Consider the following 19,124-nt stretch of genomic DNA (forward strand, 5'->3'; position numbering starts at 1 on the left):
GAATGCAAAAAAGGTTTTTAATTGAAAGAAAATTCATTATTTAAAAATCAAATTCTGTCTATTGGATTTTGTATTGTGATGAATGTAACGTGATGATCGGGCGTGATGAATGTTTCGTGCTTATTTGTTCTCACGCGAATCTCAAGGAGGGTATCATTGGCGTCCATTAGTCGCACAGCACGACGAGCCTTCATTAAAAGTGACCCAAATAGCCCCGTGTAGTCCAAATTAATCTGCCGATCGTGCATTGTACTCCTCACAGGATCATCTGGAAGAAATAATTCAACAAATCATTCTTAATTAAGGATTTTTTTTAAAATTATACGAAAGTAAGGTTAGTACTAAACTGCCATATTGCTCAATAATAATTATTGATTCAATTTTTTTTCCTTTTGTATTTTCAATGAAAATAGTAACAAATGTTTCAAATCAATAGATTTAGATCTCAACAATTTAGTAATTTAGTTCAAGAGGATCCATATGTCTGCCATGTTTATCATGTAGCCATATTGTTCGTTTGAATGAATTTTAGAATAAAAAAAAAAAGGTAAAATAGCTCTGCCATCTTGTTTTCCATTCAATTTTCTGATCATTTTAAGTTTTTTTTTTTATATTAAAATTACACGTTAAAACCCTTAAAATCAAACTTAATTCAATATAATTAAGAACAGATTATATTAACCGGAAAATAGCTGCAGAATATATTGAAGATTCGTTAAGAAAAGCAACATGGCGTCTTCTTAAATACAAATTTTCTGTTGTTGTTTTTTTGTTAGTCCAGAATTATGAATTTAAGAAGAAATGAACAAATTAATAAATTTTATAGCTGTAATTGCTGTAATTATTTGAATTTTTACTCACAATTTTCATCCATGGCAATCACCTGAAGAACATCATTTTTTTCAAGAATTTTCGTAAAACACTCATCAATGTAGAGCAATAATTCTTTTTGATCCACTTCTCCCATGATTTTGATAGAATTCTCTTCTCTTCCACGTCTCAAATTCAACTAAATCCTTAAATTAAATGCAATCGCTTCGCCTCCCCCATGTTGATTTTTTTGTGTCACCACAACATACAGCTTTATCAGCCGCAGTAATCTCATTTCGATTTGCTTCAATGAACGAGGAATAAATAATTTTTGTATATCATTTGTATTATTTAGTTTCCTTCGTGGTGCTCTCACTCAATGTCCTTTCGACCAATAATTAAATATTCTTCCGCATAAATTAGCATATATTCGTACATTTCCTCGCGCAAACGCAATGAAATGAGCTCATCATCTGGATCTAAATCACGAATGCAACTTCTTGTTAATTCGGCAAAATTTTTAAAGAGCTTTGAAATTAATCGTGCGGTTTCTTCGTCAAAGGCAGACGCGAGAAGAATTTGGCCAATTGAATTCACTACGATGTAGCCATCCAATTTTTCATCCGCAATTCGCTTAGAAACGTGCGAATTTCTCTTTACAATGTCCTCAAGATCCTGAAAATTCACAAATTATGTTGAAAATAAATTAAAGAAGAATCAGTTAATAAGGAAATAATAATTTAGAAAAAAATCTTCCAATCTAAGCATACAAAGAGTCGTTACTTTTTGAATGAATCTTTATAGTTTTGATTTCCCCACTTTTCCGCAAACATAACCTCAATTGTGCTTGTGACATCAATATTTTTGTACACATAAGAGAAAATTTTTCGCAGGCTGTTTTCATCTCTAATAGGATTCCAACAAAATGGTAATTTAATGAATTTTCTTTTGCTTTTCTTCGAGAAATATAATGTCTTTTCTTCTTTGTAGTCTCAAGAAGTTGAGGAGACTCTGAAGCGAATTCAATCGCATAAAGGTGTTGTCGGGACAATTGTTGTGAACAACGAAGGTGAGTTTAGGGAGTCTTTTCCGGAAGTTAGAATTTTTTATTTTTGGTATCTCCTTGTAGGGATCCCCGTAAAGAGTACACTGGACAACACGACAACGGTTCAGTACGCGGGGCTGATGAGTCAACTGGCTGACAAGGCACGGAGTGTTGTACGTGATCTGGATCCCTCGAATGACCTCACCTTCCTCCGGGTGCGGTCAAAGAAGCACGAAATTATGGTTGCCCCCGACAAGGATTTTATTCTTCTCGTCATTCAGAATCCAACTGATTGAACAATACATTCTCTACCTATTCTCTAAATTATAAATTAAAAATAATTAAACACTCACCATTATTTCCGGAAGATTAGCAGTCTTTTAGGCGAAGATTTTTACTTCCTTCAGGTTTACTGAGATTTCAAGGAAAGAATTTAAAGAAAAATTTAACTTACTACGTTTTATTTATTTATTTTCACACACAAATTTTGAGATTTTATGTTATTAAAAAAATCTCTGGGAGGACATGCAATATTTATATTTTTTTTTAAATGTAAATTGAAGAGCGAAAAATAAAAAAAATGTCTCATCCTAATCCTCAGAAGACGTTCTCCTTTGCAGATTTCTCAACATTTTCTTTCATTTTCTGCGTGAAATGCGTCAATGTGGCGAGAATGCTGAAATAAAATGATTTATCATTAATATTTTTAAATTGTAAAAGGTGTTAAAAAAGTATTTTTTGTAGAATAAATAAAATAAATAAAAAAAATGTCGAGTTAGGATTGTTTTACTCGGAGTGTTTGCGTTTATGTTTCATGTGCGTTTCATGTGCGTTGTTTTAGACTTCTGTTGGGAATTTTTTTTAGCAGAATGTTTTCGGTTTACGATCGCTTTATCTATTTCTCAAGCAATTTTACATAGGACAAGACTCTTTGAAGGTGTTATTTCCTCTTCATCAAACATCCAAAATGTGATACAATCTTGCTTCACTTATTTAGATTAATCAGATTAATTTTTTATAACACATTCTGTATACCTAATTAAGGGGGAATAAAATCTTCGAAATGTCGTATGTAAAATTGTTTGAGAAACTTCTAAAGATCGTAAACCGTTCCCCTCCACGCAGTTTCAAGTTTTCTCTTTATTGAGGATCATTAAAATCAATTAGATAACGCTGTCTCAAAATGAATAAGCTCCTCTCTAAAAAACCAAAGATTTCATAAGAAATAAATAAATAATACCTAGAAATAAAAGAAATTTCTTACCTTTCTTTCACTTTTTTTTTTAATTCTTAAGTAATTCAAGCTGTTCCATCTACTTAAGTCCTTTGCTTCCTGAATTGGAATAAATATTCTTATTTTAGAAAAATAATTTTTTAATGTATTTTTGTAATTTTCATTCACATAAATATTAAAATTTTCAATTATCTGTGTTTCTAATGATTTATTTACCTGAAAGTTTTTTTTTAATGTTTGTTGTATGTTTTTTTTTTAAATTTCTGTAAGAAAGCTTTATTTTCTTTTCGATCTGATTTTTTTAGAATTTTTTATGGCTTCATTGTTTTTTTATTATTTGTAAAAATATAATTTTATTTCTTTATCAAAATTAAAGGCAAACAGTAATTTGATTTATTTAGTTTAGATAAAATAAATTGAGAATGTTGATTGAGTTTTTTTTCAAGAGTTTTTTCTTGTTCAAAGTTGCGACCTTTCAACACAGCTAAATAATTTTTTATTAATATGTTTTAAATTTTTAAATGTTTCACTTTATTTTATTAAAAATGAATCGAATTTAATTTAAAAATTGAAGCCATTTATGAACTTCTGATGACTTTCATTTCGATGAATTTTCTAAAGAATTTTTTTAAATTGATTTTTAAAGAATTTTATTTCGAAATAATTTTACTTAATTTAATTGATTAAATTTCTTTCTGAATAGATTTAATAAGTTTATTTCTGCAAAGTTTAAAAAATATATTTAGAAAAGAGCTCCCAAGACGGGAAATTATGTATTTTTTATAATAAAAATGCAAAATATTTTATTTTCTGGAAATTCAACTTGAAAAATATTTATTTATTTTCTTAACTTTCTTATGATTTTTATTTCTTCCTTCGTTGTTTTCTTTAATTTTTGTTTTTCTATCGCTTCGTTTTTTTTTACTTTTACTTTAAAAAAAAATATAGAAAAAATGATTTATGATTTAAAATGTATTTAAGGCATTTACTTAGATGGTCTTGATGTTTGATATGGGGAGCTGCGGTATCTCTCACGACTTGTGTGAGAATGATGGTGCTTCGAAGAGGTTTCTTCGTGCCCACGCGACGAACCGTATCCACTGCTACTCTTCCAGGATGCTCGTGGTGCTGATGTGCTTGTTTTCACTGCATTACGGGCAATTCGTTCAATTCCATGTTAAGTTTCTTTTATTTTTGCAATTTTTCTTTTAATAAATTAATTTAGTTAACTTTCCCACGGAATTTGTGAAAATTTAAATATATTTTTTTATTTTTTAAAAGTTTTTTGATTTGTTTTCATTGTTTTTTTTTAAGATTTAAAAATCCCTTTATTTATTTAGATCTCTGGAGATCCTTTTTGGAATGTCTAATTAACACGAGATATTAGATTTTTTTAAAGAAGAATTTTGTCTTTTAGGATTTTTCTTTGAGGCGTATTCTTTGATTAGGGGGCGCTAGAGAAATGGGAAGAGTTTCAATACTTACAAGTCGGTGATGCTCGGTAGTACTGACGCCTGTAGTCAGGAGCTTCGTATTCAGGAATTTCATAGCGTGGCCGTGATGGGATTGTAGATGTATGATGGGTGTAGGTGTAGCCTTCATAGGGTTCCTCAAAGACAGTCTCCTCATATGGTCTTGTACTCGTAGGAGGAGGACTAAAGGTTTAAACAATTAATTAAGATTTCTCTTAAATTTTTTTTAACCGAAGAAGAACAAAAGAGATCATTTTCTGAGCTTTGAGGCTGCTCAGCGAGAAATTCTGTTTATGAACTCTTAACGTCGTTAAAATTCAAATATATCGGGAGTAAAGGGGACGGCACCGTTCAAACAACTAATAGACGCCCAAGGGGAATAATTGAGAAATTAAATAAAGTCAGAAAATGAAAATTCTCAGAATAATGGATACTTTGGGATATTCGGCAAGATTCGGACTATTTGCCACGATTCGGATTTTTGTCGATTTCCGAAATATTCACCAATACTAGGATTATTCGGCTAAAGTTAGATTATTCGCTAATATTCGAATGATTAAACAAGATTAGGATTATTTTCTGAGATTCGGATAATACGCAAATGTTAGAATTTTCAGAAATCTTTGAATGAATCACCTAAAATTAGATTAAGGAAAATCATCAGGGATGATGGCACTACCTTTATCAAAATAAATAAATAAATAAAATAGGTTTATTCGCTTAATTTCGGAATATTCGCCAATATTCGGATTATGCGCCAGGATTCGGAGTTTTCGTCGAGATTTAAATTTTTCGCCAATATTGGGCCTTATTCAGCGACCTAGAAACCCTTGAAATTCGCTTAAAATCTTGAAATTTCAGTACAAAATTCAAAGATTTTAAGGGTTTCTTGGTCGCTGAATTAGGCCCATTATTTTCATATTCGGATTATTTACCAAGATTCGGATTAAACAGCCAATACATATTCGGATTATTCGTCTGTATCCGGAATATTTGCCTAAATTCGGATTATTCGTTAAGATTCCGATTTTTCTCCTAAATTCGGATCATATGTTAAGATTCGGGTTTTCGCTTAAATTCAAGTTATTCGTTAAGATTCGTATGATTCGCCTAAATTCGGAATATTTGACAAGATTCGGAATTTTCGTCGAGATGAATATTTTCGTCAATTTTCGGATTTTATTTGCCAAAACTTAGATTATTCACAATAATCGCTCATATTCGGATTATTTTATCAAGATTAGGAGAATCAGTCAATACTTATTCGAATTATTCGGCAATATTCGGATAATTTGCCTAAATTCGTAGTATTCGTTAATATTTGAATAATTCGCCAAAAAATTCAAAATTTTTGACAGTTAACAACACTTAGAAGAAGATGCAAGTCAAAGGCTCCAGGCAAGCCTAAGATAAAATTCGAATCAATCTTAAAAAAAAAATGATTCACTTACCCATAGCTCTCTTCCATGGCACTACGAGCCCTATCCAAGATGGACATAATTTTCTGCTTTGCCGGCATCACTGTCCTCGTGGATGGGGTACGTGGTGGTGGTGCTGGAGCTGGGGCAGCACGATAGTAGGTGGGAACCGGAGGAGGACGTGGCGGTGGAATCACCCTTGGTTCAGCCACTTCAACCTCATGAACGGGATTCCCATCGGACATTAGCTCCCGTATTTGTTCGCGTCGGATGTTATCATTGCTATCTGGTATGAGGTACTTCCTCACCTCAGCTAGGGCATAAGCAATCCTCGCATGCGCCTCAGCCGGTGGTGCTAGAGCGGAAATTTCAACGTGAAGATCATCATTGAGATGGGCATACTTCGGTTCAAGTGATGCCCGAAGTTCCTCTTCGCGTTTTCTATCCTTCATCGAGCCACGTCCAAGGACAGCCATCTTGCACATTGTGTCCTCCTGTAGACGCTTCATGGAGTTCCCCTTGGGCCCAAGGAGTTTTCCCACGAAATTGAACTGCATCAATCCAACACAATACACAGATTTAGCCGAATTAGCTCACATTTGTGGGCAACAAAATGCATTATTGAGCATCCCCTCAACCCCTTGAAATCTCACCTTTGGGTGCTCCTTTACGGGTACGAGAACCTTAACATTCACACGAATCTGCTTCTCTCGATAGATGTCCACATAGCGATTCTCACGGGGTGGTATTTTCCCACTTTGCTGCACCTTCTGCACCTCTATTGGAGGAAAATGGGGGTTAAAGTGGGACGGCATGTCCTTTGAGAAAAATCTCCACCACCATCGGACAAAAATCTATTTGGACTCCAGTGTGGTCGCATAACAAAAGCAAATAAATGCATTGTCAAGCACATAAATAAAATATCGAGGTACAAGGAGGTGACCAAGAGTGAGCAATTTATGTGATTCCGTAGACCATTGGAGGCAACAACAGCAAAGAAAAAAAAAACGTATAAAAGAGAAAAACCACGATAGAAAGGTAATTCCTTCATGGCAACAAATTTCCTTGCCAAATGGTCTTACTGTGAGGTAAAATGGGGGCAAATAAATAACAAACAAAAAAATCTTTGATAAATAAATCAATTTGTTGAACATTTTATATGTTGGAGACAAAATATACGTTATTGAGACTTTAAGTTTAAATTTTATTTTTGATTATTTTCCGTTGGCGCTGCAAACAAATGAGGGGACGCTTAATTGCTTAGACGCCATTTTGATTAAAATATGAAAAAAGAAAACTCTTAAATAAGAAGAAATAAAGACAATTTCTCACAAAATGAGCAAAAACAACAAATAGAAGAGAAAGAAACAAGATTGGTTTCATCAATATAAAAAGCATTCCTTCTTTCTAAATTAAATTATCTGCCACATGTTTGTGGAAGGTGTCCATCTTGTAAAATTTAGTGCGACAGGAGCACACAGTGAAAGATTTATTTTCCAACTCTCACAATTCAGTGGTATTGTACGTTACATATAAAATTTTAACCACTATTTTCTCACGAGGAAAATTTGAGTGAAAGTTCCCCATCTCTCTTCCTCACCCAAAGCTTGAGGAGTAAGTGGTGCGGGTTGAGAAACGACAAAGTTTTGTCGCTCACTTCCTTACATATGTACAAGTTAAATGAAATGAAGAAGAGAGCATTCTCGTTAATTGGCATACACACGCTTTTTCACACAAGTTACACCACAGACCACCCACTCCCACACAAAAGTTCTTCATCCTCCATTTTCATTTTGAACAGATATACTATACATATACCCGCTTGTGGTCAGCCTCACGAAGAGAGACATTCGGAATAACTTTAGCAAAATTCTTCACTCAAAATGTTTCGCACACAAGTCACAGTGTATAATATGCGGTTTCTTGTATTTTCAATGAATCCATTGCTCTTTCTCTCTTTGCTAAAAGTATATGGAAAAGTTTATGCGGGATTTTCATGTCTTAGAATATTGAGGAAGTTTTTATTATTTAAAAGAACTGACGCCATTTTATTTCTTAAAATGGCGTCTCAGCATTTTAGCGTCTTCTCTTTTCCGATGGCAGCGCCATTATACACAAAATGATTAACTTTGAAGCTCGTGAACTTGTAACGATCAAAATGAACAGAAGTTTGAAGTGTTAAATTGTAGTTAAAATAATTAATAAATAATCGTAACAAATATTTTTATTAATGTATCAAAACTTCAAAGTTCTGATAAAAATTCACAAAGTAATCGCACACCACATTAAGCTCTCAATCATAACTTAATGACCCATAAAATCCCTTTAAAAGTCAATAAACTTTCTCCACTTAAAATGACGGAAAAAACTTTAAATTATAACGTATTTATGAAAAGTTTTTCTTTGACTTTCCTCTTCATTTTTTTTTGTGGAAAGAAATTCTTCTTCGTGTTTGGTGTTTGTATTTTATTCAATTTGGTGGCAAACAGAATGTCTACACAGTAAAGTTTTTAACTCAATAGAGTTATATCAGTATGAAAAATCATAACACAACCTCCCTCATTCCCTTAAGAAAGGGAGGAAAAGTCAATTTTCAGTGGGGATGTGCGAAATATTCTTCAATGCGTCTCTTCTTTTTTTGATTCCCCTTTATCCGATCAAAAGTAAATTCCCATGATTTACTCCTCATCTCTTCATCCTTCACTTTTCCTCAACCAAGTGGTTTCTTTCTTGTGATTTTCTGTCCCAAGAAACAAAATTTAAATACAATTTACATTGCCCGGAAAAACTTTCCATCTTCTTTCAGTTTTCTTTTATTTTTTTTTTCAACCATCTCGCCCCCATAAAGCCTTTCCATTCTATTTTGTGTTGTTGCTCTGTTTTTTATTTTTATTTTTTTTTTTTTTGAAAGTAAAACAGGAGATTGATTTTTCTTTATTTATTTTTCTCCCATATTTTCTTATTTTGCTTGAATTTTTTTCCCGCCACTTTTCCCAACACTTTCGCTTACGGGCCACCACCCCCGCATTCACGAAAAAAAGCCCCAATTTCTCCGGATGGATGCCTTTGTTGCTCCCTCTCCTATCGATTTCAGTTCAAAATGTAATCAAGCTCGTGTCAACATTTATAATATAAACCATATTCTATTCTGTTCCCAATAGCTTTCAACATTTCGGGCTTTCCTTCCTTCTCTCTATGTGTGTGTGTTTTGGTGCGGGGGAGTGCGAGGAATGTATTAAAATAGGTGGCAAATGGGAAAATATTGAATGAACCTCAACACTACATCTATATGGGGGTTTGTATTGCGGTATGGTGTCTCAACCGTGGAAATATTTTCGCACGTCTCATGCTCTACTCTCACCTCAACCCTCATTCTGAATCCCTCAATGAAAACGCACCTTGAAGAAAAATATTTGGTTCTCACACGTGGAATCTCAGTGAAGCACGAATAAAGGAATTGATGGCGGAATGTATGAAGGATGATCCTCTATCGCAGAACAATTTTAACCCATTCCATCTTGTAGAGGATCAAAAAACATTGAAGAATCGCGAGAGAAACTCCCCAAAATCCACTGGGATCACATCGAAAAGTGCAAATAAAAATTGCCAAAAAATTCAAATATTGCGACGCCATTCGACGTTTTTTTCCCTATAAAAAATGTTTCAAAAGTTTTCTGTAGACTTGTCGCTCATTTTCTGTAGAGTTTTTTTCTAGTCAAAATAAATGTTTATTTTTTCGTTTCTGGAGTGATTTCTACATCTGAATCTGTGAAATCTTCTGCTCCTTGGAAGTCTGTGCATCTAATGATACTCTCAAAGCACTGAGAAAACAAACTAATTGCGAGTTTATTGCTGTGAATAATTTCATGAGACTTCCGGATGTCTTGACATTGCAGCCTCCTCGAGAGTGGATGCAACAAGGAGGAGGACATGGAATTTCTGTTCACTACCCATTGATTCAATTTCAATGTGCCGGAGCAAATCTTTCGCTTCCGGAAGTCCCAATTTCTACAGCAAAACCTCGTGGGCATTCTGCAGAAAAGAACTCTGAGAGGCAAAATGAGAGTTGAGAATCACTTTTGTCAGCTCCAGGAAGTCATTGCTCTTGGGAAAGATGTATGGGAAGACGGTGATGAAGATTTTGTGGACTTCCTCAGTGTTACAATCCGCGGAAGGAGACTTTCCGGAGGAATCCCAGAATAGCTTTGAGGGCAGTTAGTTCTGCGACTCTCAGAAATGTCTTCCGTGCTGGTCATGATTTGCTTGATGACTCCGTCGAATGTTTCCGGATACTGACTACTAAACTGATTTCTACATCTGAATCAGGTATATTGCGCTGGATGGGATTCAACTCGGTAAGATTTGCTTAAATTCTCACTGCCAAAAAGGCCCAAAAAAATGTAAAAATATTTGTTTTGATTTGCAAAGGGCTGGTTCTATCAACCTCCCTCAACTTCATTTCGCTGTACATCACCTGATTTAGATGTAGAAATCACTCCAGAAACGAAAAAATAAACATTTATTTTGACTAGAAAAAAACTCTACAGAAAATGAGCGACAAGTCTACAGAAAACTTTTGAAACATTTTTTATAGGGAAAAAAACGTCGAATGGCGTCGCAATATTTGAATTTTTTTGCAATTTTTATTTGCGCTTTTCGATGTGATCCCAGTGGATTTTGGGGAGTTTCTCTCGCGATTCTTCAATGCTTTTTGATCCTCTACAAGATGGAATGGGTTAAAATTGTTCTGCGATAGAGGATCATCCTTCATACATTCCGCCATCAATTCCTTTGCTTTTGGGAATAATCTGTCTTCCCATTCGAACTAGCTATATTGCGGGTGGTCTTTCCATATGAAATGACTTCAAGTCTATCAAGTATATGGAAAGGAGGTTATTCATTTTCATTTCGAAATAATTTTTTTTTAATCAATTTCTGTCGATGCAAATGTTGTCAATTTGGGAGCTTTCATAGCAGTAACAGTCAATTCAAAAGCTGTTAAAGAAGCAACTGTCAAATCAAGAACTGTCAAAGTAATAACCGTCAAATCAAGAGCTGTCAAATTTATTATCGTCAATTTAACTACTCTCAAAGTCAATTAAACTATCAAATCAAAAACTTTAACCAATCAAACTTTCTTCTAATGAAAACCGCAATATCTCACCCCTTAACCACCCAAAAAGTAAGAAGAAGAATGAGTGGAAAAACTCGAACGAATACGAATGTGAAATTGCGATGAGAATAGATTGGATTTTCATCCAAATAAAATACTTTTGCCCTCACGCAGTGATAAACTGCCCTCCCAAAGAAATAATAATAGTTTAAAGGGAAAGAAAACAGAAACGTGATGAAAGATATCAACTCTCATATGTATGTTGGGTGCCCTTTTTTGCGGGGGTGATGGTGGAAATTCCCATTCATTTAATGAGATATCTTTTCCGACCGATAAACATAATTACGAGGACAAACCATTTTCCCGGAGAAAGTAACTTTTGCCTCCCCCCACCCCTTCGCCCCTTCAACTTGTATTGCTCTTTTCCTTTTTTGACCCCAAACCCCGCGCCATTTGTACCCCGAAAAAAAAAATAAAGATGGGAAAGTTTTTCGACGAAATAAGTTCAAAAGTTACAAACATTCGATATGTTACATATGCAGTGGGTCTCTTTTAGCTATACCAACATGTACTATATACATTCAGAATTATATATAAATGATGGTACAATGAGATGGTGTACTGTACACACCACACACAAAACAGAGTGAATGAAGAGGACAATACGGGGCTTGTGTCCTTCGTGACATGATTCCAAACAGACGCACAATTCCTTTCTCAAATGCCCTAAATGTGAGTATTTCTCTCAATTTGCGTAGATATAATAAAATATTTAGAAAAAAATTCAATATCTCTTTCCACCCCTTCTTCCTTTGCCCTGTGCGCTCTCTCACTCATGAAAACCAACTCTTCCGGGATATCGTTACATGCTTGTCACAGGGACCATACTGGGAATACTTTACCAGCATTTTGCCTTTTTGTCGTCCTTTTTCTCTTTACAATATTGCTGGGCAAAGGAGACATTGTGTTTAAGGGGAGGATGAATAAAAATATAAAAACAGGAAGAACATGCAGTGAAAGGAAATTGCGAATTTTTTTTCTTATTAATAAAAGACTTTTTGTGATGGAGAAAAAAAGAATTGCCTCTATTTAATAAAATATTTCTTTCTAAATTTCCATTTAGAGGCTTTTTTCCTAAGGATTCAATTTGTCCCTTCGAGGGATAATTTTTCAATGTCCTAATAACGAGAAAAAAAAGAAATTGTCCAGCTGTGTAATCTTTTTTGAAATTAATATGTAGCTTTTTTTTACGTCACAAAAAGAATAATTTTTGAGTATTTCTACAAACTAACGATTTTTAGGTTTTCATTTTTATATTGTCGCGAATTACCTTAGGGAGGGGTGGGAGTTAAAAAAAAATTGTCGCGAATTTATCACATATAACCCTAAACGTCGCGCATACACCATTTAACGACACTCACAGCGCAACCTCTGACGTGATCACATCTTTTAGATAATGAATAAATCGACCGTTGATTGTTTATGGAAAATCAAGGGGTGTTAATCTGAATAAAAATCTTCGGATCTTCGGATTATTAGATTATTCGCCAAAAAGATCTCAAAATTCATTCATTTTCTTCACTCTAAAACTAACAAAATACAAATTTGATCGTCATGGATAAAGTTTTAACCGCCACGGATAAATTTTTTGGCGTCACGAATACAATTTTTTAGCGTCACGGATACATTTTTTAGCGTCACGGATACGTTTTAGATCGTCACGGATACATTTTTAAACGTCACGGATACATTTTTTAGCGTCACGGATACATTTTAAAACGTCACGGATACATTTTTAAACGTCACGGATACATTTTTTAGCGTCACGGATACATTTTAAAAGGTCACGGATACATTTTAAAACGTCACGGATACATTTTTGAACTTATAAGTTCTTAAAATTATTTAAGAAATTATATTATCTAAGAATTCCTGATTGATTTTCAAACATTTCTTTTGGTTGAGTAACCAAATTTCTAAAATAAATTTTGCACACTTTCATTTATATGTGCGAATGGGAGTAAGAAACTCCTGAAATACTTAACCCGGGTTGGGTCTTTTACCGCCAGATTGTAAAAAAAACCCAATAAAAAATTGGTGCAACGCAATCCAACTTGTTAGAATTTTTGCATTGAGCTGAAGATTTTAAACACACTTCTTGCACAAGAATTTCACTTATGCGTTTGCAAAAGAAGAATATATAAAGTCTTTTCTACGATAACCCGGCTGGCAATGTAGTGTATTTTAATTTAGTAGTGTTTTTTTTACACGTTAATTTTTAATTTTATTAATTTTTTTGAATTGTATTTTTTAAACAAATGTCCTGATTACTTTAAGTGAATGTAGAGAAAGTAATTCAGTTGGAGTAAAGAATACGCCATTTTCGTGTATTATTTTTTTATTACTTCATAATTAACTTAATTTACGTTAAATTTGCTTAATTTACTAGTACGAAGAAAATTTATAAAAAAAAATATTTTTAAAGAAAGCGTCAAGTTTAACAATTGCTGCCATTTTTAAAATTTGTAACTACTGTAATTTTCCTCCAGAGCATTTTTGTTTCATAACATGCTAAAATACTCTCAAATTAAAAAAAATGGCGGCAATTGTTAGTACAATTAATCTTGAGCGACATAACCTCAAATTCTCGACACCAGTTAATCCGCCATATTGAAAATCATCAAATTTCTCACAATATCCTACTTCCTAATACATTTAGAACTTTCAAAATTGTATTCTGTATAACATATTAATTTAAGTTCCAAACTCTCATTCTTGACGGTTCTTTAGAATTCTCATTGTATAGAAATAACCCAATTACTCCATTTTCAAATGAAATCAATTAACCCCAATATGTGCAACAAGTACCTCCTACAATTCTATTCTTCTCCGTACCACCCATCCAGCCACCCAGTTGCAATACAATAACTAACATTTACAATACAAGTTGTCCAAAATAAATGAAGTTTCCTTTGAAAGTGGTTTATGTGGGTGTGGAGAGTGAGAGAGAAAGAACAGAAGAAAAAGGGAAGAAAAGAAAATTTCCTAAAATAAAATTTTATAAAGTGTTTTTGCTGCTCTTTGCAAGTTTCTTTGAAAATAATTGTTGGAAACAGGTTTATTTCCTTCAATGAACTTTTATTATTTTCAACTTCTTGAATGCTTTGGATTTCAACGTTCCCTCTGTGTAGATTTATTTTTTCCCCTCTGTCTATCTCTGAGGGAGGATGAAGGTAGAGCAAATTGTAAAGGATTCATGGTAGCATATCAGCATATATAGCAAGCAAATGAAATAACATTTTGTTGGATGTTTCTTGATATAAATTTAGGTAGAATGACTTTTTTTTCTTCTTCTTTTTTTGTTGTATACTTATCAAATTATGGTTGGGAAAATGTACAATTCGTATGTAACCAGAATGAGTTTCACAACATTGCCATGCTCTATACACAACATAATATGTAGAGAAGCTTTCATGAGATGTTACAAGAGGAGGGTATATTCATGTCGCCGCATCTGTATGAAATACGAGTGGATGTATTGTCTGAAAATTTAATTTTTCATCCAAAAGGTATTCTTTGTATACTACTAAAAGTGTGGTGTAGTGCTGTATAAGAAGAGCGAGTCATATGGAATTGTTTAAGAATATACAACAAACATTAATATTTCTGTTTGAATTTTTGCAACAATATTGAGATATTCATTTATTATTAAAAATTATTTTCACAAACATCTGCCACTGGGAAAATTTCTCCTTTTTATTTCTTTCAAAAAATGCCGAAAAATATGCAAAATAGGGTTTTCTGATTAATTTTTCCTCACTAGAGGGCCTAAAGTACCCAAGAGACATCTACTGGATAATTTTTGTTGAATCTTTGAGAGATTTAGCTCAAATTCAGAAAAAAGCTTCAATAAGAGGTCAGCTTATATCAAACCATTTGTATTTTCCCAATGGAAAATCCATGTGCAATATTCTCTCAATACGACGGCAAAAAGGGAAATCTCAACATGTCAGTGATAAAAGGATTTAAAAGTTTTTCTTTTCCCAATCTGCAGGTATTGATATATTTGTGATATTTTATTTAGTTCAAGAAAAATCTATCCCCAAGATCTTTGCGAAGTGAATAAAGTTTTACTTGAAATGGGAGAAAGTTTTCAATTGCCACGGCATTGAAGAAGACAGTAAGAGATGTGCTTTTTATATCTAAAGAACTTCGTTTGCCTGGGATGTAATCAGAATTCAATTCAGGGGGGGGGGTATGTTTTAGAAAAAAAAAACGTTTTTTTTTATTTAGAAGGTAGGTACGTTAAAATTTAATACGTAAAAGAACGATTAATAAGACGTGTATTAATGACTAATTTTTTATCACAAGAATTTTCTTTTCTTGCATTCGATATTTCTATACTAATGCATTGTGTTTCTCATTAGAAGGCATTTCGTATTATATGAATTTTCTTATTGAACGTTCGATTATTAAGTTTGATTTTTTTATCGAACGTTTGACATCTCCTTTTTAACTTTTGACGTATCGTGCACAACATTTGACATTTCTTACCACTTTGACGTTTTCTTAGAAACATTTGACATTTCTTTTATAACGTTTGAAGTTTCTTTTTTTAATAATCAAAAAAATCTTGCTTTTTCATTTGGGATTTTCTCCCTCCAAAAAAAGATTTTTAACCTCTAAAAAAACTAAATTTCCTGAATTTTTAAGGGTGTTTATCAGACACCTAAACATCCTCCCTCCCTGATTACATCACTGGCATTTCTGTAAGTAACATTTGGACTTTATTGTAAGACAAGGATGAGTGGGTGGTTGAGAATAAAATGTTTTTTTTTGTTTTTCAGAAAAAGCAGAAAGTACCTTCACCAAGAAAGTTTTCCCAACTTGAGAATTTATTTAAATTCTCACAACAAATTACCACGATGCGCTATATAGTTGTGTGTGTGTGCGAAAGTTTTTGCTAAATTTCTTTTATTTCTGTCACCAAAGTGATACTTTGTAAAATTCTGTTCAAAGTGTATACTTCTTGCTAAAGCTCTCGCAAATGGTTAGATGTAATTAAAACTTTGGTTAATTTAATTCCCTCAAGTGGAACCACTCTTCTCAAACGTTTTTTTTTTCTTTCCTTTTTTCTGTAACTTTATGTACTTTTTCCTTTTTCTCTCAGTCAGAGATTGTGGTTCGAGGGGGATGGTTTGTTTATTTTATATCCATTAATGGCAAAATTAACTTTCATTTCATCCCCTAAAATACCCTCACAGAGAGTGTGAGAAAGAGAGAGGAAGAAAGCATAGAGCCAAGAGTTATGTAGTTTGGGCAAAAGCTGACGGACGGACGGTAAATGAAGCAGAGAGTGAGATGAGCTTTTGGGGATAGGAGTTGTTCCAAACGCGACTTGGGGTGGTTTTGGTTTGAGAGCAAAAAAAAAATCTTGTTCATGCCTGGGAGGAAGGAAAACATGGTTGAGAGTCTGGGAAAAATTTATATAATAAATGGCTACGATCTGACCATAGTTGTGGGGGTTGGGGTTTGAACACACCGGCATAGGGTCTCTCTCTATCTCTTCTACGTCTAATACAACGAACCTTCTGCTATATGTGCTCTGCCTCTCTGTTTTTTGGGTCCATTAACAAATGAACACACACTCCTGCACCCCAAATAAATAAATTTTGAGATAATATTTTTTTTTGCTCGACCAAAAATTGCCGAAGGGTTGTAAATGAGAATGTTGGCCAAAATCAATGGATGATGGCCACTTTTTCTCCCCACGGGTGGATTTTTTCTCTCTCCATATAAAAGCAATATTTATTTACACCATGAATTTCTGGGGCAAAATGGCATAAATGTACCTCTATCTACCCTCCCTCCAACTCCACAAAAAAAGGAACGATTTGTACATAAAAAAAAATCCCCAATAGAACCTTTGAGAATTTTTATAGGGGGTAATACAGTGGACGAAATTTAGATAGGTCCGGCCTATTATTGCTTGATTTTGGTCAGATGATTGGGAAACCTAATCCAAAATCAACCAAAAAGTATAGCCTACATCCTTTTACAATAGAATATGTTCAAATTATCCACAGGATTTTGATCCTGGGGAAGTTTTGGGCAAAAATCTGAAAAATGGCCCAAAATGAAGCGAAGTTCAAATAGGTCCATTTGAGTTTTTAAAGCCAATAATGCTTCTTTTCTAATTTTTTCAACGCAGTCCCCTAGGGGAACACAATATTGACCGATTTGAGTGATAATTTGGCCAAGGGACCCCAAACCGTAGCCCCAGGATCCCCCTGAAAACCCCTCGATACACCTCCGGAGGATTTCTTTGATAACTCATAGGAAAAAAATTTTTTTGAAACCAAATTTTTTGCAAATCGATAGAATATCATCCCTACAATGATATCCTTTGCAAATTAAAATTTCCTGGAAAAATTTCTTTAACAAAATAATTCACTAACTATTTCAAGTGGAGGGTCAAAGTACGCCCTGTTTTACTTTATACCCATTTTCCTAATAAAATTCGATTTTTTTGGCAATTTTTCGATCTCGCCCGTAATTATCATTAGTTTTGCTATGAAACTGCAAATAAAAATTATAGCGTTAATTACGCAAAATTTTCAATAGACTTGCATTGAAAATGCGACATGAAAGCGCCGCTTTGCAAATTTTCTCAGTGTGACGCCCAATTTGGCACGCACGAATGTTTTGAGAAAGAGACAGATGTATGAGATGGGTATAGTTTTTGATCCTTTGCGAATTTGGATCAAAAATTATGCCAAAAAATATGAATTATTGGATGAATGCTCGCCATAACTTTATTCCAGGGACATTAATTAATAAGTTTTTCCTCTAAAAATATCAACCAATGATATTTTAAGGGAAAAATGGTGTAAAAACACCATAGCATGACACTTCAATACAAGCATAATGTGTGAGTGTGTGTGTGCATGTTTTCATCGTGGAGCACCCCTAAGCGTGTGTTGCGCAGCTTTTGTACTGCCTTCATGCCGCAATAGGAAAAGCGTGGATTCAGCATGGGTTTTGCGGGACGGCTTTTTGTTGCAAAGGTCGCGTGTTCGAATCCAATTAATTAATTAATTTTTTTCCCAATTTATGTTTTTTCCTTAATAATTTTCATCCCTTTCTTTCACATTAAGTCATTTGGTATGATGCGACGTGAAATAAGATGAAAAATATTCGTTTTTAACCTTTTTTAACACTTTAATCTCCTTTTATTTTTATTACTCCAAGAATTTTTATTTTACCGATTAAAAAATTATTTCTATAATTTGTTATTTTTAAATTAATTACCTACTGTAACAACCTGGTCTGCAGAGTTATTTTTTAACAAAAAAAAAACTAGTTTAAATAAAATATTTTAAATTTAATCAGTTTTTTAAAGAGAAAAAGATTTTTAGAGGATGGCAAGGTGGAAAAGTCACAAGATCTTAGGAAAAGTTGTTGGGAAATTTGGTCAAAATTAAATACAAATACAGTCATACCCCGCTTAATCAAGTCTTAGTTAAACTCTTCTTACGAATTAAAATTAATTAATTTAATTATTTTTAATTAATTTATCAATTTACGCCAGACAAACCAACCAACTAACCAATTATAAAATTAATTGGTGAGAAGAGTTTAACCAATACTTGATTAAGCGGGGTATGATGTATTTGTATTTAATTTTGACCAAATTTCCCAACAACTTTTCCTAAGATCTTGTGACTTTTCCACCTTGCCATCCTCTAAAAATCTTTTTCTCTTTAAAAAACTGATTAAATTTAAAATATTTTATTTAAACTAGTTTTTTTTTGTTAAAAAATAACTCTGCAGACCAGGTTGTTACAGTAGGTAATTAATTTAAAAATAACAAATTATAGAAATAATTTTTTAATCGGTAAAATAAAAATTCTTGGAGTAATAAAAATAAAAGGAGATTAAAGTGTTAAAAAAGGTTAAAAACGAATATTTTTCATCTTATTTCACGTCGCATCATACCAAATGACTTAATGTGCGTTGAAAGGAGTACTCT

At 33.3% G+C, this 19,124-nt stretch overlaps 4 protein-coding genes across 7 annotated transcripts in view; 1 reads left to right on the forward strand and 3 right to left on the reverse strand.

Annotated features, from left to right (window-relative positions):
- Window positions 1–44: 44 nt before the first annotated feature.
- On the reverse strand, window positions 45–978 carry LOC129795321 (dynein light chain roadblock-type 2-like). Its single transcript, XM_055836470.1, has 2 exons — window positions 862–978; window positions 45–268 (listed from the first exon to the last, which is right to left on the reverse strand). The coding sequence occupies exons 1-2, from the start codon at window positions 965–967 to the stop codon at window positions 48–50; spliced, it is 327 nt and encodes a 108-aa protein (XP_055692445.1). The 5' UTR covers window positions 968–978; the 3' UTR covers window positions 45–47.
- Window positions 979–1,099: 121 nt separating this feature from the next.
- On the reverse strand, window positions 1,100–1,714 carry LOC129795203 (dynein light chain roadblock-type 1). The gene is made up of 2 exons (XM_055836290.1): window positions 1,706–1,714; window positions 1,100–1,485 (listed from the first exon to the last, which is right to left on the reverse strand). The coding sequence occupies exons 1-2, from the start codon at window positions 1,712–1,714 to the stop codon at window positions 1,183–1,185; spliced, it is 312 nt and encodes a 103-aa protein (XP_055692265.1). The 3' UTR covers window positions 1,100–1,182.
- Window positions 1,640–2,449, forward strand: LOC129795323 (dynein light chain roadblock-type 2). The gene is made up of 3 exons (XM_055836472.1): window positions 1,640–1,738; window positions 1,801–1,879; window positions 1,940–2,449. The coding sequence occupies exons 1-3, from the start codon at window positions 1,736–1,738 to the stop codon at window positions 2,149–2,151; spliced, it is 294 nt and encodes a 97-aa protein (XP_055692447.1). The 5' UTR covers window positions 1,640–1,735; the 3' UTR covers window positions 2,152–2,449.
- The window catches only part of LOC129795306 (KH domain-containing, RNA-binding, signal transduction-associated protein 2-like), a 19,753-nt gene continuing 2,928 nt past the window's right edge, over window positions 2,300–19,124 (reverse strand). The window contains exons 2-7 of one of the 4 annotated variants that reach the window (XM_055836446.1): window positions 6,633–6,757; window positions 6,013–6,530; window positions 4,575–4,744; window positions 4,079–4,235; window positions 3,120–3,188; window positions 2,300–2,531 (exon numbers count right to left, since the gene is read on the reverse strand). In XM_055836446.1, the coding sequence (XP_055692421.1) occupies window positions 3,173–3,188; window positions 4,079–4,235; window positions 4,575–4,744; window positions 6,013–6,530; window positions 6,633–6,757 (986 nt within the window). In that variant the 3' untranslated portion in view covers window positions 2,300–2,531; window positions 3,120–3,172. Of the gene's footprint in view, window positions 3,055–3,119; window positions 3,189–4,078; window positions 4,236–4,574; window positions 4,745–6,012; window positions 6,531–6,632; window positions 6,758–19,124 lie in introns of all 4 variants that reach the window. The other 3 variants (XM_055836447.1, XM_055836448.1, XM_055836449.1) reach the window with 3 other exon arrangements.

The sequence above is a fragment of the Lutzomyia longipalpis genome, chromosome 4 (genome assembly GCF_024334085.1).
Source record: "Lutzomyia longipalpis isolate SR_M1_2022 chromosome 4, ASM2433408v1".
NCBI classification, from domain to species: Eukaryota; Metazoa; Arthropoda; class Insecta; order Diptera; family Psychodidae; genus Lutzomyia; species Lutzomyia longipalpis.

Bases quoted from the DNA above. Each gene is read 5' to 3' on its own strand.
- LOC129795323 (XM_055836472.1), top strand. The intron at 1,880-1,939 runs GTGAGTTTAGGG...ATCTCCTTGTAG, and splicing joins AATTGTTGTGAACAACGAAG to GGATCCCCGTAAAGAGTACA.
- LOC129795321 (XM_055836470.1), bottom strand. From the start codon at position 967: ATGGGAGAAGTGGATCAAAAAGAATTATTGCTCTACATTGATGAGTGT. The intron at 269-861 runs GTGAGTAAAAAT...TATTTCTTCCAG, and splicing joins GATTGCCATGGATGAAAATT to ATGATCCTGTGAGGAGTACA.